Source organism: Hippoglossus hippoglossus, chromosome 4 (assembly GCF_009819705.1).
Source record: "Hippoglossus hippoglossus isolate fHipHip1 chromosome 4, fHipHip1.pri, whole genome shotgun sequence".
In the NCBI taxonomy this organism is placed as follows: domain Eukaryota; kingdom Metazoa; phylum Chordata; class Actinopteri; order Pleuronectiformes; family Pleuronectidae; genus Hippoglossus; species Hippoglossus hippoglossus.
In genome coordinates this window covers 4,659,880-4,677,721 of record NC_047154.1, presented here as the reverse complement: position 1 = coordinate 4,677,721, position 17,842 = coordinate 4,659,880, and the positions used below count along the sequence as shown (strand labels likewise).

The 17,842-nt window shown below is 41.5% G+C and overlaps 1 protein-coding gene across 2 annotated transcripts; it reads left to right on the top strand.

Moving 5' to 3' along the window:
* Positions 1–235: 235 nt before the first annotated feature.
* Positions 236–17,750, top strand: hdlbpa (high density lipoprotein binding protein a). 2 transcript variants are annotated; one of them, XM_034583202.1, is made up of 28 exons: positions 236–384; positions 2,501–2,572; positions 6,820–6,927; positions 7,029–7,192; positions 9,045–9,260; positions 9,359–9,565; positions 9,664–9,879; positions 9,992–10,198; positions 10,289–10,396; positions 10,487–10,591; positions 10,735–10,813; positions 10,900–11,039; positions 11,117–11,221; positions 11,302–11,415; positions 11,532–11,618; positions 11,708–11,839; positions 11,943–12,161; positions 12,702–12,923; positions 13,025–13,243; positions 13,358–13,496; positions 13,595–13,746; positions 14,479–14,583; positions 14,672–14,806; positions 15,057–15,200; positions 15,549–15,728; positions 16,134–16,250; positions 16,691–16,831; positions 16,925–17,750. In XM_034583202.1, exons 3-28 carry the CDS (start codon positions 6,858–6,860, stop codon positions 17,012–17,014), a joined length of 3,813 nt encoding a protein of 1,270 aa, XP_034439093.1. In that variant the 5' UTR covers positions 236–384; positions 2,501–2,572; positions 6,820–6,857; the 3' UTR covers positions 17,015–17,750. The 2 variants fall into 2 exon arrangements, with proteins under 2 accessions (XP_034439093.1, XP_034439092.1); XM_034583201.1 differs by having other exon boundaries at positions 6,820–6,933.
* Positions 17,751–17,842: the final 92 nt, after the last annotated feature.

Below are 17,842 nucleotides of genomic sequence, written 5' to 3'. Positions count from 1 at the left end.
AAAGAGAAATGATGGGAAATGTAACGTCTGATCCTCTTTGGTTCTAACAATCATGACAACAGATTTGTTTTAGAGTTAAATTCATCATTCTAACTCTTTCTTACTTTAGCCCAACATTACCGTGTCTGGTTTATATATTATTGGATATTTATGCTCCATGACTTTCACGGGTAAGAACTGGTGCAAGTTGAGAAGTTACACAAGCGTGTGTCAGTGTTGGTGAAGAAAAGAAGTTATTTGTAACCGGACTCTGTGACGTGACGTCGGAGGATGTGATTGGTGGGCGGCTCTGGTATATATCCGTCAGCCTTCAATCCCACCTTCTCGCCAGTGGAATTTAATCTCAGCTCCTGCACCTTCAGGGCAGACGAGAACATAAAATAAGTGAGTACTTTACCGTTTCCTACGCAACGCGACTCTATTCTCTCACGGTGACTTCTGCATTTCGTGCGCCGGGCAGTGTGGTGACTTGTTGTGGACTCGGTTGGTCGGGGAACCGCTCGGTGTGTTCTGGCCCTGACGCCGTGTCATTTCTCCCCTGCTCAGCTGTATGCCTACGTGGACTTAGCGAGCTAGTAAGAACCAACTGTAATGCATGCTAGCGTTAGCTCGCTAGCTAAGGCTCCGGTTCAACTTGTACTTTTCGCTGCTGGCGTGCTAGTGTGGGGCTAATGCACACACCAAATGGCCGCAGACTCTACTGTGTGGCGGAGCTTATTCCACGGTTTTGCGTTTCTACCCACTGTTAGCTTAACGCCACTAGCTGGCTAAAGGTGCAGCTGAAAGTTGTGTGCAGGCTCTGTTCGAGTGAGCCAAGCTACCCATTAGCCGAGGAGCTACGTGTCACAGTCGCACAGTCAAAGTTTTTAGCAAGTTTGCTAGCTAGCTAGAGGTGTGGAGCTAGTGATCCACTCTACCGGCGTTTACACAACTGAATATCCTCCTTTTGCGAAGGGACACACGTGTACGATCAACACGCGGCGTTATTTCACGATCTGTCAGTGCAGAAAAACCTTAGTTCGCCTCGATCCCAGTGCAATTTAATGGTGGCTCGGCGTTAGCTAACATGACGGCAGCTAGCATGGGCTGTAATGAAATGTGTCGTTGGCAACTGTCAGCTAGTTAACTTGATATCGTGTTAGCGAGCACTCACACTAACCAGAGACTTAACTCCGTAATCTGGGATTTGGGTATAACCTTACATGTGCTCTGAGGCTGACATGCCGCCGCTAGCGTTAATGAACAACTTCTACTAGCTCGACGAGCTCGTCAGCGTTAGCGATGAGCAGCTCTTTAACGTGGCTGATCGCTCAGGATTGATAATATGACACTGTTTTAAAATCTCCTTATGCTTGTTGACGTCTGTGTTGTTTTTGTTTTTTTTGTTGGGGAGCTTGTGGCTAATGTAGTTATTTCGTCACCAGGTCAAAGACGTAATTGCACCATGACATGGTCGTAAACGCAAATCAACTGGGCATCAGTGTATTGGAGATGACACGTCTCATCTTAAGCCATAGTCTCCCTCTTTATTAACTGGCTGCTGTACAAACAATCGGTCCCCAGCTGCTGATATTGTTAATAGAAATGGGATCTATGTTGACTATGCTCACTCCTTCACCTAATACTACAATTGGGATTTTACTGACTGGATATGCGAAAGAATGCCAAACAGATTATGTGCTCTTATCAAATAGATTGGGCATTTTTGAAAACATTACTTAAGACACACCTCAGTGGAAACCTTGACCCATATGAGCATTTTTGGCAGAAATTGGTGATGCCATTTGGCAAACTGGTCAAATGAATCCAGATGTTCTCACCACTTGTACAAACCTTCACGCCATATTGTACTACACAGGCTTTTAATGACCCACCCCTTTTAATAATAGTGATATTGAAAACAAAAAATAAATTGTGGAATAGCCCATTTTACTGGTGCAGTCAAACTTGCGGCATTGTATGACAAGGCAGTGTCCAATTATAGAAGCCAGATGCTTGTCAAGGAGGCTTCGGTGGCTCGTCCACACGACTGGACTTAAGTAATGTGCTTCTTGGCATCAACTTTATCTGAACACCTAATTTTCCAGATGGTTTTGGCTGTTTTGAGGTGGCAGTAATTTGGCACCACTTTCTCTGTTGATCTCGCTAAGACCTTGACTGTCAAAAATATACAAGTTAGGCCTCAACAATGGCCTCATTCAGATTGAAGTTTGACTTAGTTCTGAAGTCTAATATCTCAGTTTTCCATTTGATTAAGTGTTATTTATTTATAAAGAAATCCTTTTATTGGCAAGTCATTAACCATTAACATGATTGTACAATTTGGCAGATAGTATAATATCAGGATATTTTTGAGAATACTATTTTTTTTTTATCTTTGCGCACATTTAACCTTGTTGCATAAAATCTACAAAGTTTTAGAAGTTAGTCCCTTAAATACGCTTGTGTTTTTTTTCTTAGAAACCGACTAATTAAATTATCTTATTTCTTCTGTCTTCAGGCAAAAGCTGGCAGGCTGACGGGAACTTGCATCTTTACAGGACGGATTATCTGGTAACTGACCATTTTGCTGGTAAGTTTTAACATCTACCCTCAAAGTGTCTGTAAGCAACGGAACAAATCAAATTTCAAGTATTTTGTTTATCAGAAGTCAAGTGCGATTCTGCCCACCCAAACCACAGCAAGTTTCTAAAAATTTTAATAAATAATATTGCTTTAAGCTGTATTTTTTTAATTTGAAACCTATCGGCTATATTTTACATTTTAACCAACAATCCTTCAATATTTACATGAATAAAATCTGTGTTTGAATAAATACTTAAATTGAATTGTGGCGCAAACAAATCGGGCATGTTTATGAAACTGATATTTACTGATTTCCCAGGTAATAATTCTTGGATCTTGTAGAGCAACTACCTCCACAGAGGCCCATCAGTCCCATTCAATCAAGCTGCACCTAATTGTATACACTCATAGATATCAGTATGCCTGACTTTTTCATTGTAATCCATGTATTGCCTGGGAAATTGATGAAAGCGTCAAAAACGCAATGTGATAAGTGAACAAAATTCCTGGCCCCGCACCAAATTTAATGGATTCTTCCCTGACCTCACTAGTTTGTGGTAATCCATCCAGTGGCTTTTGTGATATGCTGCTAGTAAAAAACAAACAATCAAACGCCGATTGGAACATACCTTTTTAGTGGAGGTAATTAAATGCTAATAAAACATCTTATCAGTGCTGATGAACTGACCAATCGGTTGACCTCTACCCTTATAGCATTTGAACTTTGGCCAACAGAACTCCATAGCAAGTTGAAAAATAATATCTCTAACACGGACAAAAAAGACAAGCTTTACAGTGTCCCACTGTGTTTTCCAACTATTGAACTTGATCTTTTAAGGATTTTCTTTAAGTAAGCAAATTGTTCAGGAGACTTTCAAATTTCCATCGTACTACAGTTTCCTCTAACGTTGTAGCTGTTTATCCAAGCTAAAGCAGGCAAAAGGAAAGGTCATGGTGTTAAGCCCTTACTGTTCAGTCTCATTATACACCTGGTCTATTTTGAAGGAAAATACTCTCCTTTTCTTTGACTTAAAGTGACTTATTGAATGTAATGGGCTCTGTAACCCATTCAAAAATTTGAACATTTAAATAAAGCAACTATAACCACATATATACAACTATATACTGTCATAACATGTTCATGACTGCTCATGAGTATACTGACAAGTACCATTTTCAGACAAACTCAGGAAAGTGTCCAGACAATTGGCTCTAGACATTTTCTGGAATTTGCCTTTCACATCAGGAGGAGATTGTCCAGATCGGAGGCATTCACAAAAACAAGAAAATGTCCACAACATTCAGTCGAGGCATGACACCTGGGTGGAGCATGTACGAGGCACGACATGATGTATAATTTTTGCTGTGGAAAGCAGTGTTTTTGTTTACAGCACATTGAAGATGGTGGGAGAAGAAGCTATTTACTCAGTCGTAATGTTTATTTTTGCGTTGATAATTATACTACAAGGATTTAAATGTGTCTGCCGATTCGGTTTTCTACGTATATGGCACCTCTTTCATCCTGAGATTTTTCTTTTCTTCCAGTTGTCATGTCCAGTTAGAAATGTCATGTACAAGCCCACTTGCTGTAAATTCTTCCTGCTGTATTCTTACATGGGCTCGCTTGGACATTTTCCGGACATTTCACTTGGGGGCTGGCAGGAAAAGTTCTGGAAAATGTCCATTGGAACGGACTCGGACATTTGTGTTCTCTCATATAGCCCCTCTAAATACAATTCAGGAAAATGTCCGAACTTCAGTGTAGGTCTGAAAGCAGCAAAGGACTGCAAATGGTAATGAGCACTGGGCAGAGCAGCCTTATGTTTATGAAACCTGACAAGTAAGAGGCCACTGAAAGTTTCCTGAAATGTGCATGGTGGGTGGCGTGCTAAACTGGCAATTGTCCTGTTGAAGCTTTTTAGTGGATTTCCTTCAATTGCTTAAACGCAAATTATCAACTAGTTTTCTGTGACATCTGGGAGTGGTCTCCCCGTGTTTTGAGATAAATCCTGCCATGCCTCGGGGGAAAATCGACCCTGAAACAATTCATATTTATCTTCTGTTGTTGGCCAGGAAACGGAGCAATGACTCCTGATGATTTATTGAGTTTCATCGTCGATAGCAAAGTGAAATGCAGCACTAATTATTTTATATTCCCGAGTGAAAATATTGTTCATGGATCTCAATCAACAATTCCAGATTTTATATAATTCAGCAATCAAAATAACTGTACAGTCTCTTTTTATGCATGTCATAGAAAAGAGGATTAGCTTTGTGGTGTCTTTCTTGGAAGTAATTATATGGTTCCAAGATCCCACACAGGTCATTGAGTTTTCTGTCGGCTGATATTTTTTTTTGCTTTAATCTTATCCAGTGTGGACATGGAGAGGGGTCAGTGAGGTAAAATCCTCTTAACCCTGAAGCCTACTCACCTGGCTTCAATTCTTAGAATAGCACTGAGAGGGTTGAACAGAAGTCAAACTGGTTTCTTGCAGAGAGACAGCATGTACTGTAGCCCTGCCCCCGCCTTTATTTTCTTTGTGGTGCAAAGGCATGATCTCTTTACTAACCCACTGACGCTCTCAGCATATATAAACAAATTGCGGATTGACAAGAAATTGATTTAATCTGTGAGACAAAAGGCATCTTGTGATAATAGTTGATTAGATAATGGTGAAAACCCCAAAGTCCACCTGTGATAAGCTTGTGTGCCATGCGAAACATGTGACACTTCAGAAGACTATTGGCTTTTCAAACCAGGGCCTCCTTTATGTCGTTTTAGCTATCATGACGGACCCTGTTCATTCCTGGTATTAACATCCGTCTCAGGTGATCTGATCAGACCCAAGACACACAGAGCAGGCATTCAAAAAATCTGCATTTGAAGCTGGTCTGGGACAGATTGAAGGATTTCCTACTCAACTGACGTCCTCTGACCTGCTACAGGTTCCTCATGAACCCCAAATATTTGTACACTTCTCAGTGTTTCCCATACTCAGATTTTTTTTTATTTGTAGACTACGTCATGTTTTTACTATTCAAAATTAGAATATTCTTATTTCATTGTTGAACTATGTCCAGTGCATTGATTTGTTTAGCTCCTCCTTTCCCGCCTTAATATCTCTCACATTAACATACTAACAATGTACCTGTCTGTCGTCATCAGACTGGCCTAAAACAACAATGGTGTAACCTGTGGGTTTTTGTGTATACACAATGGGGGAGTGAGATCTGATCACAATTGATCACTCAAAACAAATGTTGAGACATTCTAACGCCAAGCATTAACTGATAAACGTGTCCATTTGTGGTCAGATCACCCAAGATGCATTTTAATGCTGGTTATGAACAGGGCCAAAAGCATGTATTCAAAATTAATTTCCTTAAGGCACTTTTCATCCAAAGGTAACTGGTACTTTTTGAAGGAAACAAAAGTTTTACAAAAAACAATTATTCACATGCGTTTCCACCACGGTTTAAAGATCATGGGAGACACTGGGCAAAATAGCCTGCCAAACTTAAAGTTAGACAACTGAAAGTCATAAAGTTTTTTTTGTGGAGATTGACCAGCTCAAATAAAATTGCTGAAGAAGACTAGATCAATCGGCATCCTCAGTGCTGCAAGCCCCCAAAGGTTGCTGTGCTCTCGTAGTGCTTCCCCCTGGGCAGGGACTTTTTAGCGGTTAGAAAGATTTTCCCGTAACTTCATTTCTGTTGAAACTGCACAGGGTTCCTGTGAGGGAAATTCAGCTTTAGTTAAATAAAGCATCAATTGTATGTCCATGCCCCTGGCAGCGCTGATACAAGACAAAAAGTAACTGGTTAAATCCAAGAAATTATCTTAAAATATAGATATGCAACACCATAATACAAATAAGAGTTATAATGGAAAGTGTATTGATTTTTTTTTTTAAATATTATGTTGCTTGCCTGACACTCAACATTCATTGACCAAGAAAAAAACAACAGAATGTAGTTTGGCATTAATGAAGTGCCTGAAATCTTGTAGATTCATTTCAAATCCCTAAAGTAGATTTCTTTATTTCTCTGATATTGAATATTAACAAAATTCGGAACAATCATAGTACTAAACCAGAGGGTGTATTTTCTAAATGACTAAAAGTTAACACTCCAAAACCTGGCTCTTTGGCATAAGTCTTTGTTCATGTTGAAAAAAAAAAGTGTTTTGGGGGCTTTTGTAAATGTTATGCTCTCTTGGCTAATCTCTGGAAATGCTGTAATCTTTTCTTTTAGTGGCACACTCGGACTCCGTGTTAACGTGGGATTTGAACATGAGCTCAGTCGCTGTACTTACGCAGGAAAGCTTCAATGAGCACCGCAGTGGGCTCTTGACAGAGCAGGGTGGTGGTAAGTGTTTTTGCTGCTCCGCTTCATTTGTAAAAGACGAACGGAAGAGTCGTCAGTAGATCCATTCCTATTGTCTTTGTTGTGTCTGTGTTCAGCTGCTGGGGCAGGACTCAATGCTGAGGAGGAGGAGGCTCTTCCTACCTACAAGGATGCCTTCCCACCTCTGCCAGAGAAGGCGGCCTCACCTGAGGGGACCCAGGAAACTTCCAACGCATGGACTTCCAAGATCCGTCCTCTTAAGTCCTCTGTTATCACCCAGGTATACCCAGTTTAAATTTCATATGAACAAAAAGGTTGCTGGTCATTGTGTGTAGAAGTTTTAGGTTTCCTGTTAGTTTTCTGTATTTTTTATTACTTTTTCAGCATACTCTCACGTCTCCCCTCTTCCACTTCAGTTACTGAGCTCCTTCCTTTCCCACAACGCCTTTCATTATGTCTCAGAACATGCATTACAAAAGTACAAACCTTACAAAACAAAAGCTCTGCCCTGTAGGTAAAAAGCGTTGCCTTGCTGATGGAGAAATTAACAAAACTGTCTCTGTTTTGATAAATGATTTCTCCCTTGAGATGTTTCAGGGGAACTTGATGACCTGTATAGCCACACGTGTGCGTTCAGTTACCCTGGCTCATCAAACCTCTGTTCAGTAGGACAGGGCCATATTAGGAATTATGTGAGATCAACATGCATGGATAGATTTATTCAAGAAAATAAAACTCTAAGATGAGCGTTTATATGAACATGCCTTTGTTGAGCCTCAGCTCCAGTGTTGAATGTTCCTAAGTCAGCAAATCTAAAACTATCCACCGAACATAACTGATCAGTGTCAGCTTTTCAACAAATAAAACCCCTTTTTGACTTTAAGTAACAGGAAAAGGTTCTGTGAGGGAAATCTTGCAGGTTGAGGGGATACATTTTTTCCTGGAGACTGATGTGTTAAGCAGAAGTATTTAATCTCAATACTCGATTTTATCAGGGAGAACAGGAAAACCCTAACCCCAAAAATAAGACGATGCATACCAAGTCAAAAAGAATAAAACTAAATGAACAAAATAGACCTAAAGCATAACAAAATCCATAACAGACACAACTAATTTAATTAGTAATACTAATAACTAGTTTCCCAGTGAGCCGGGTCAGTGAACACAGTGCAAGTGCTGCAGAACTGACCCATTTGAATTTGATGCAGTCTGTGTTAATGTAAGTAAGTCCTCCAATGACATGTCTGGAGGACAATGACATGTCTACTCTAGGCTTTTTTTCAGGGTTACAAAATGTACAGCATCATTATGCTGCTTCAATGATTCCCAACTTCTTGTTTTCAAGAAAAATCTGAGAAGTGACGAGATGAATATAAAATAATGTTTTATGTACAATTTTTCTTTTATAATCTTAGATGTGTTAAGCTTTTTGTGCTAAACAAACTGAAGCCAGGCTCAACAAAAACAACACACAATATGCCAGAACGTAACCTCATTGTGACTGTGGCAACGTTTTCGGGGAGATGTTTTAGGTCTCGCTTAACAGCAAACAGGGGAAGCAGTGAAAGACATTACTTGCACCACATCACGTCACCTCTGTTTCTCATAACAATGAAACAAGAGCGGGAGGTAACTCAGGGATGTCGGACGTACCTGAGACGACGTTGAATCATGACCAATCACATTAGATTAAATAAACGTAAATCAATAAAAGTGGGAAGTGTCTGGGGCGCAGAAGACTGCGACCCGTGGAAAATCTGCAACAACCAATTAAAGAACAGCCTTAGGTCCCGTGGTTGCCAAAAGTTTCAGGACCCACGTTCACATCCATTTGGCCCGCACCCCACACCAGAAAGTATATGTATTTAGACAGAAATTAACCAAATACAATTTGAAAACAACTTATATTGAATGATCAAAGGTGCTTAAGGTCTACCAGGAGCATTGTATGATTTAAAATATGTATGTTGGGGAACCCGTTCACTCACATTTTTGTGCACATATTACACATATTCCTTTAAGTAGTTCAGAGTTTGTTGCAACCAAACTACACAGTTTCACTAAGTCTTGCTTATTTGAATAGTTCCTTTGTGCACCGGTTCACAACAAAAATGTCTTTCTATGTGAACTAGGTTTTCCATGTGCCGCTAGAGGAGCGCAAGTACAAGGACATTAACCAGTTTGGAGAAGGAGACCAAGCGAAGGTCTGTGTAGACATCATGCACAAGACCGGAGCCCACCTGGAACTCTCCTTGGCAAAAGATCAGGGTCTCTCCATCATGGTTTCTGGAAAGCTGGATGCCGTGATGAAGGCCCGTAAGGAGATTGTGTCTCGACTGCAGACTCAGGTCAGGAAATCTACAGTATATTTGTTGATTCCATGACACAAAGGTTTTATTAAAAGTGAAAAGACAGGAGTACCAATTGTACATTATTACCCAAACAGGCTTCAGCTACTGTCGCCATCCCGAGGGAGCACCATCGCTTTGTCATCGGTAAAAATGGCGAGAAGCTTCAGGAGCTAGAACTCAAGACCGCCACCAAAATTCAGATCCCACGACCTGACGACCCCAGCAACCAGATCAAGATCTCTGGTACCAAGGAGGGCCTGGAGAAGGCGAAGCATGAGATCCTGCTGATCTCTGCTGAGCAGGTAACACAGCCTTTCAAACATGCATGCACTCAATTTCTATTTACTCCATTCCTTTGTCTGTATTTTCAAATCTTTTTGCCCCCTCTTTACCTCTTCAGGATAAGCGTGCTGTTGAGAGGGTGAACATTGACAAGGTGTACCACCCATTCCTCACCGGTGCCTTCAATAAAGTTGTAGGCGAGATGATGCAGGAGACCGGCGCCCGCATCAATGTTCCCCCTCCAAGTGTGAACAAGACGGAGATTGTCATCACTGGGGAAAAGGAGCAGGTGGCCCTTGCTGTGACTCTGATCAAGAGGGTTTATGAAGAAAAGGTGTGCTAACATTTTGGGAAGTTATTATTAGGAAAAGTTTTGTGTTATACTGATACACTTTTCTGTGGTTAAATGTTACAAGTCACTGGTCAACTCTTCTTTCTAATTGCAGAAGAGGAGTACCACCACTATTGCAGTGGAAGTGAAGAAGTCTCAGCATAAGTATGTGATTGGCCCCAAGGGAAACACCCTCCAGGAGATCCTGGAAAAAACTGGTGTGTCAGTTGAAATCCCACCTTCTGACAGCAGCTCAGAAACTGTCATCCTTCGTGGAGAGCCAGACCGTCTAGGTCAGGCTCTCACTGAAGTTTATGCCAAGGTAAAAATTGCTTCTGATGACCAAAGACAAAGGGAATTCTTAGTTTATTGTTGGTTTAAAGTCACTAAAAGCATACATTTCCTTTCGCAGGCAAACAGCTACACTATTTCCTCGGTTTCAGCTCCTTCTTGGCTTCATCGTTTCATTATTGGCAAGAAGGGACAAAACTTGGCCAAGATTACCCAACAAATGCCCAAGGTCTGTTGAATGATTTGATTCTTTAATTATAGAGATTTAGAAAACACTTTTCTACTTCAGTCTAACTTTTCCCCTGTGTTTTGCATAAAGGTGCACATTGAGTTCACTGAGGGAGAAGATAAGATCACCCTGGAGGGTCCCACCAAAGACGTGCAGATGGTGCAGAGTCAGATTGAAGTCATTGTAACAGATTTGGTGAGTATTGCCTATTAAATTTTGTCTTGGACTGAGAGTGAAAATCGAATTTCTTTGTCAAAAGCACTTCTAATGTCAGGGTTATGTGCTATATTGTTTTAACGGATGAATTAAATTGACATTTTTATATTTTTGTTTAACAGGTGAGCCGCATGGACTATACAGAGATTAGTGTGGATACCAAATTTCACAGACACCTCATTGGAAAGGGAGGTGTTAACAGTAAGTACAGAGTTACTGCCAACAGACTGCTCTAATAACTGTATCGACATTCTTATTAAACTACCTATTTACTGACTTGTTTATAGTCAACCGCATCAAAGAGCTGCACAAGGTGACTGTCCGCATTCCCCCTGACAATGAGAAGAGCAACCTGATCCGTATTGAGGGGGATCCCCAGGGTGTACAAGAAGCCAAGAAGGAGCTGCTGGAGCTTGCGTCACGCATGGTTGGTACAAGCTTCACAGTCAAGATGCTGATAATTGGATCTACCGCTGGTTTTGCTAAAGACACGGTCTCTTGCAGGAGAACGAGCGTACAAAGGACCTGATCATTGAACAGCGTTTGCACAGAGCCATCATCGGCCAAAAGGGGGAGAAGATAAAAGAAGTGCGCGACAAATTCCCTGAAGTGAGTCAGAAACTGTTGTTGTTTGTTGATATATGCTGTTGGTTTGTACTTTTATAACTCTGAACTCTTCTGTGTCCCAGGTCATCATCAATTTCCCCGACCCAGCGCAGAAAAGTGACATCGTTCAGCTTAGAGGCCCACGAAATGAAGTGGAAAAATGCTCCAAGTTCATGCAGAAGTTAGTGGCTGAAATGGTAATTAGTATTTTTGTTTGTATTTCCATACTATGTTGAAATATTTGAATGGACTTACTATGGACACCATATTAAACTGTACTCATGTTTTTACTATCTGTAATTCCTTTATTCAGGTGGAGAACAGTTTCGCTGTCTCAGTCCCCATCTTCAAGCAGTTCCACAGAAACATCATTGGAAAAGGAGGATCAAACATCAAGAAGGTAGTGTATATAAGTAATATAAAGTGTTTATGTTGCGGAGTCCATCTGTCAAAGTTTGGTTTGGCAATGATTTTCTCCTCCTTTTCTAGATTCGTGAGGAAACCAACACAAGAATTGACCTGCCTGCTGAGAACAGCAACTCTGAGATGATCGTCATCACTGGGAAGAAGGCCAACTGTGAGGCTGCACGGATCCGCATATTGGCCATTCAGAAGGAGCTGGTGAGCAGAAAACACACACGTGGACCTAAGTGTCTCTGATGCTTTGGCAGATCGATTTTAAAATCTAGTACATGTGCCTTATTTAATCTGTCAATGTTTTCAGGCAAACATCTCGGAGATCGAAGTTTCCATCCCCTCCAAGCTGCACAACTCCTTGATCGGGTCGAAGGGCCGTTTGGTGCGCTCTATCATGGAGGAGTGTGGTGGTGTTCACATCCACTTCCCCACTGAGGGCTCTGGGATTGATAAGGTCACCATCCGAGGCCCTGTGGAGGAGGTGGAGAAAGCCAAGCAGCAACTGCTTGGCTTGGCAGAGGAGAAGGTTTGTATGAATGTTTAATAAAAAGCTGAACTACTCTCGACCTCACTAAACTGGCAGCCATTAGAGGGAGGGATGGGGAGCGGCGCAAAGAATCGCCTCTGTGCTGTGCCTTATTGGTCGTACATTACCACATGCTGTGAGCCTCTTCAGTGTTCTTTCAGCTGTCAGAACAAAAACACAGTTTGTGCACAGCTACTGCTGTAGTATTCTGACTGATGATTAAATCATGTTTTGTCTCATTAAAACTTTGAGTTATGAGTTGAGAATTAAATGTATAACTTACCAACACAAAGACATGGCACAAGATTGGGAACTAGACTTAGCCACATCATATGCAACAATGAAATAAAAATGGAGGGGAAAGAAAAGCAAAGGTAGTAATAAAAATGAAGAGGGGTCATAGTGTTTGGCTTAAATTATCTTATTGTAATAATAATAATAATAATAATAATAATAAGAGTGTCTTAAGTGTTGACTTGTATGATTTTGAGGTTGACTTGTAGTAAATGTTTTGTTGATTTTGTAAATGTTTTTCTTCAGCAAACAAAGAGCCACACAGCTGAGTTGCGTGCGAAGCCGGAATACCACAAGTTCCTCATCGGGAAAGGTGGCGGAAACATCCGCAAGGTTCGTGACAGCACCGGGGCCAGGATCATATTCCCCACCGCAGAGGACAAAGACCAGGAGCTCATCACTGTGATTGGCACTGAAGAAGCGGTGCGGGATGCCCAGAGAGAGCTGGAGGAACTCATCAAGAGTTTGGTATGTCTCCAAATGACTTTTGAACAAACCAGGACAAGCTAAAACCAGGCTTAGTTTTCTTAAAATGTCAGAATTCAAAAATATTTACTAATCTCTGACAGGACAACGTCGTTGAGGACACGATGATCGTTGACCCCAAGCACCATCGCTACTTTGTGGCTCGTCGTGGGCAAGTCCTTAGGGACCTTGCTGACGAGTATGGTGGCGTGATGGTGAGCTTCCCTCGCACGGGTTCTCAGAGCGAAAAGGTCACCCTCAAAGGAGCCCAAGAATGTGTGGAGGCAGCCAAGAAGCGCATGCAGGAGATTGTTGAGGACTTGGTTAGTACATACCATTGTTTTTCTAAGATGGTTTTTCGTTGTATGTGTTTATAAAAAAATTAAAAAATGTATTCTTCATTTTGGAATGCATCTGATTCTCTTTTTGTTTTATAGGATGCTCAAGTGACGATTGAGTGTGTGATAACTCAGAAGTTCCACCGCTCCATCATGGGTCCCAAGGGCTCACGTATCCAGCAGATTACCAGAGATCACAATGTACAGATCAAGTTCCCAGACCGTGAAGACCCACAAGGTAAAAGCTACGATCAGTGTCAGCTCTTCTGTATAAAGTCCTTGAGTTACTTTTTTGTCAATATCAAACTTTGTGGGTTTGATTTTTTTCTTTTTTAGCTGCTCCTCCTGCAGAGGCTCCTATTCAAGAGAACGGAGAAGCTAACGGGGAAGTGAAGGAGCCTGTCGATCCAAACGCACCCAAAAAGTGTGACGTGATTGTGATTTCTGGCCGCAAAGAGCGGTGCGAAGCTGCCGTGGAAGCACTGAAGGTCAGTGTTCATGACTTGATTTTTGTTCGACCCATTAAGTCCTAAGCTGCCGATTAACACTGCACTTTAATATCTAAGTGTTGTTTGAAATCAACCACCTAAAACCTGAGGATTTTCAGAAGAGCTGACAGAAAAACTGTAATTTCTCAGCCTCTAAAGCAGAAAGACTCATGAAATTTACAAAATATTTGACAGCTTAAGCATTTGGCTTCCAATGTAAATATTGCCTTTGCTCTAAACTTTGTGAGCATTATTGAAAACAACCAATAAAGCTGGTGAACTTGCAGAGACCCCCTCTTCCTTTTTCCTCCTTAAATATGTCTCCTACTGACTAAGCCTTGCCTTGGTCAGCAGGAACATCGCCCGGGTCTGAATCTTCATTGTTATTTTCATTGTTTTATCTGCTTCAATCTCGCGCCTCACTTAGATCGTCAGCCGTTGTCTAAGACGCCGCTTTAAAAACGTTTTTGCTGGCTTAGGGCACTAACAAACAAACTACATTTCCCATAATGAATTTTCACATTTCCTATTCCGTATTTCAGCGAATCAGTGTATTTCATCAGTTGCATGTCTTAAACGATGACATCAAACGTCTCCTCCAGCTCTAACAGGAGAAGCACGCAAATGTCGCATCCAGTTTTAAAGGTTTATACACGCATGTGTTGCATCTGGTCTTAATGGGTGGATTTCTCTTAACTCTGATTTGTTCATTAAACTGTCTTCTTCCCTCAGGCCTTGGTTCCTGTCACCATTGAGGTGGAAGTGCCTTTTGAGCTTCATCGATACATCATAGGACAGAAAGGAAGTGGAATTCGTAAGATGATGGATGAATTTGAGGTGCGTCTTGTTGAGTTTCTGTCCACACATGGATGCACCAGATTTTTATTTGCTTGTAATATGGACTGACCTCACTGTCTACCTCCAGGTTAATATTCAAGTGCCTGCTCCTGAGCAGCAGTCTGATAAAATCGCCATCACTGGCTTGGCCAATCACCTTGATCGCGCCAAAGAGGGCCTCTTGGAGCGCGTCAAAGAGCTGCAGGCCGAGCAAGAGGATCGGGTGAGTGTTGTGTGAAGTACTCTGACGCGTCTGTGGTGCAGTGTTGATGATTCACATGCTGACGTGAGGCTATTATCTCAAAAATAATTTAATCGCACCCTCACGATAACACTGAAAGAAGTAGTAGCTTAATTATTAACTTTTGCCTTGTCAGGTGACCACCTGTTCAAGTTGATATTTTAAAAAAAAGTCAATGTCAAACTTGAGAGAATTCTAATCCAGAGCATTGTTTCCCTCAAATCCTCTGCAGGCACTCAGGAGCTTCAAGCTGACCATCACTGTGGACCCCAAGTATCACCCCAAAATCATTGGCCGCAAGGGGGCCATTATTACAACCATCCGCACTGAGCATGAGGTTAACATCCAGTTCCCAGAGAAGAATGATGAAAATCAGGTATAGTGTCTCTCCTGTTTTTTCTCAGACACTTTCCCTTAATTCCAAATCAAAAATTATTCAATAAGACTGTGAAGGCTACATACCGCACCAGCACAGCAGGTGGTGCTAAATTACCATTTTCTACATGGCAAGACTACATGTGAATATTGATTTCCATTTTAAATATTAAGTTGGTTGGTCTTTTTTACTGTTTTCCCCATGTACTGTATCTTATTCTGACATGGAGTCACTTAACTAATAAGTATTTTGTTTCTTTTTTTGTTTCTCTCTGTAAATTCAGATTTTATTTTATTTTTTCCTACATGGTTTGGTGTTAATATTTAGTTGTCTGCTGTTTCTCCACAGGATCAGATTACTATTACAGGGTATGAGCACAAAGCCATAGCTGCAGGGGAAGCCATCAAGGCGATTGTGGGCGAGCTGGAAGAGATGATCTCTGAAGACATCACCCTGGACAGCAGGGTCCATGCTCGCATTATTGGTGCCCGTGGCAAAGGCATCCGCAAGATCATGGATGAGTTTAAGGTGAGGATGAAAATCAATTATTATTATTATTATTATTATTTTTTTTTTAAGAAGTTGAACAAAAACACCAGAACCTTTGACATTACTAATGGCTTGTAAGCACATTCTTATCTGGGACTTCAGGTCTCTACTTAGCAACATAAAGGGACCCTTGTTAATTTAGTTCAACTTTATTAATAGCTTACTGTGATGGATCAGATTGTGCCCCTGAGAGCATAAAAGGGTTTTGTTTTTGTTTTAAAGAAAGGAAAAAAATAAAGGCATCTTTTGTGCTCCACTTGGTCTAATCTTGAAGTCATCATAGTTTTTCTCATTTCTATTCATATGAAACAATTTCTTTGTGTTGTGTCGCTTTGGAAAAAGTGTTTGACATGGTTGCATCAATCTTCTTTTCTTATTTTTTAGGTTGATCTCAGGTTTCCCCAGAGTGGAGCTGCAGACCCGAACCTTGTGACAGTCACAGGTCGCCCTGAGCTTGTTGATGAAGCCATCGACCATCTCCTTAACCTGGAAGAGGAATATGTAAGCTTTCCTGTGCATGACAAACCGTTTCCCCCCCATAATAATTGATTATATTTATATAGAACTTGTTAAAACAGAGTTACAAAGTGTTGTGATACACGATAATGAAACAAACCACTAAAATACATGGAGATGTTAATTAACAATGCAAGTTTAAGGAAATATGTAAAATGATAAAACAGCCAAAGTAAAGATCAGGGAAGTTAGAATTGGGAAAAATAGCAGTTTTCTATAATATGTGTGTACACACACACACGTACGTATGTATGTATGTATGTATGTATGTATATGTGTGATTCAAACTGTGGCTTCAGCATGTCTGAGCTCCTCGGCCAGCACATTCCAAAGTCTTGCGACTTCAATGTCATATCCACAGTCGCATTTGGTTTGTAGCCAAGTCTTTTGCTGCCCTCATAAACTTTGTCATGCTTCTTTTTCAGTTGGGGGATGTTGTGGAGAATGAGTCGAAGATGGCTTACATGAGGCCTCCAGGGGGTAGCGCTTCTGCCATGGATGAACATCGTGGCCCATCCAAAGGCTTTGTGGTGAGGGAGGCTCCCTGGACCACTGGCAGCGAGAAGGTGAGTGTTTCCCCACAAGGCTGGTACTGTTTGAAAATAAAAATTGGTCACACCTCCCTCCTCTTAATCCCTGTTTTTCCCCACTGCTTTTAGGCCCCCGATATGACCAGCTCTGAAGATTTCCCGAGCTTTGGAGCCCCAGTGGCGACCAAGACCTCACCCTGGGGACCCAAGCGCTTCTAAGCCGCGCTGCTACAAATGGGCCTGAACTTAACCGGACACAATCCTCCCCGTCATTGTCCCCCTCTTGACCTGGACTGACTGCTGACCCTGAAAGTCTTCAGTTCTGAGAGTGTCATCCTTCTCTGTCTACTTATCCTGGTCTGCCCTTGCAGATTCATCAGTCTAAAAGTGCTTTCAGGTACTGTAGCTTTGTATCTGCATTTAAAAAATCTGTATCATGCTTAAAAGAAAAAACAAAGCGACAAATGGTGTGGTTTAGTCTCCACAGTTTGTAAGAAACTGACATTTAAATGTTGGTTGGACCTGACATTTCATTGTGGTTTGAACTATTATACCAAATTCAACGGTGGCCAGACATCAGTTTATTTTGTTGAGCTGCCCTTAGTTGCCTTTGCAGGGTGGGGAAAAGGGATTGAACAACTGCTGGTGACAGGATGCTTGACCCACAAGGGGCCAGATGATTCAGTAACCTACCTACCGACCCCCCCTCCTGCTTTAATCATGTAGCTGAGTGAAACTTAAGCCCTCAAGCACACTGTAATGGTCGTCTTCTGTCACAACTCTCCATTTGCTTGTTAACTGTGCTTCTGTGATTATGGTCAAGTAGTGGCACGTACCTTGTAGCCTTATGAATTGATGAACTTTACTACGGGGTGGGCGGGGGAGCGGTATCAGCCACTGCAGAACGGCACCAACTCAAACTGCCAGATGCTTGGAGATCGTACCAGAACTAAAATTCTTACAACACTAGGTCTAGAGCTCCAACGCATCAAACCTCACACTTTTACTGTTGAACGAACTACAAAAGAAATTAACTGTGTGTTTGTG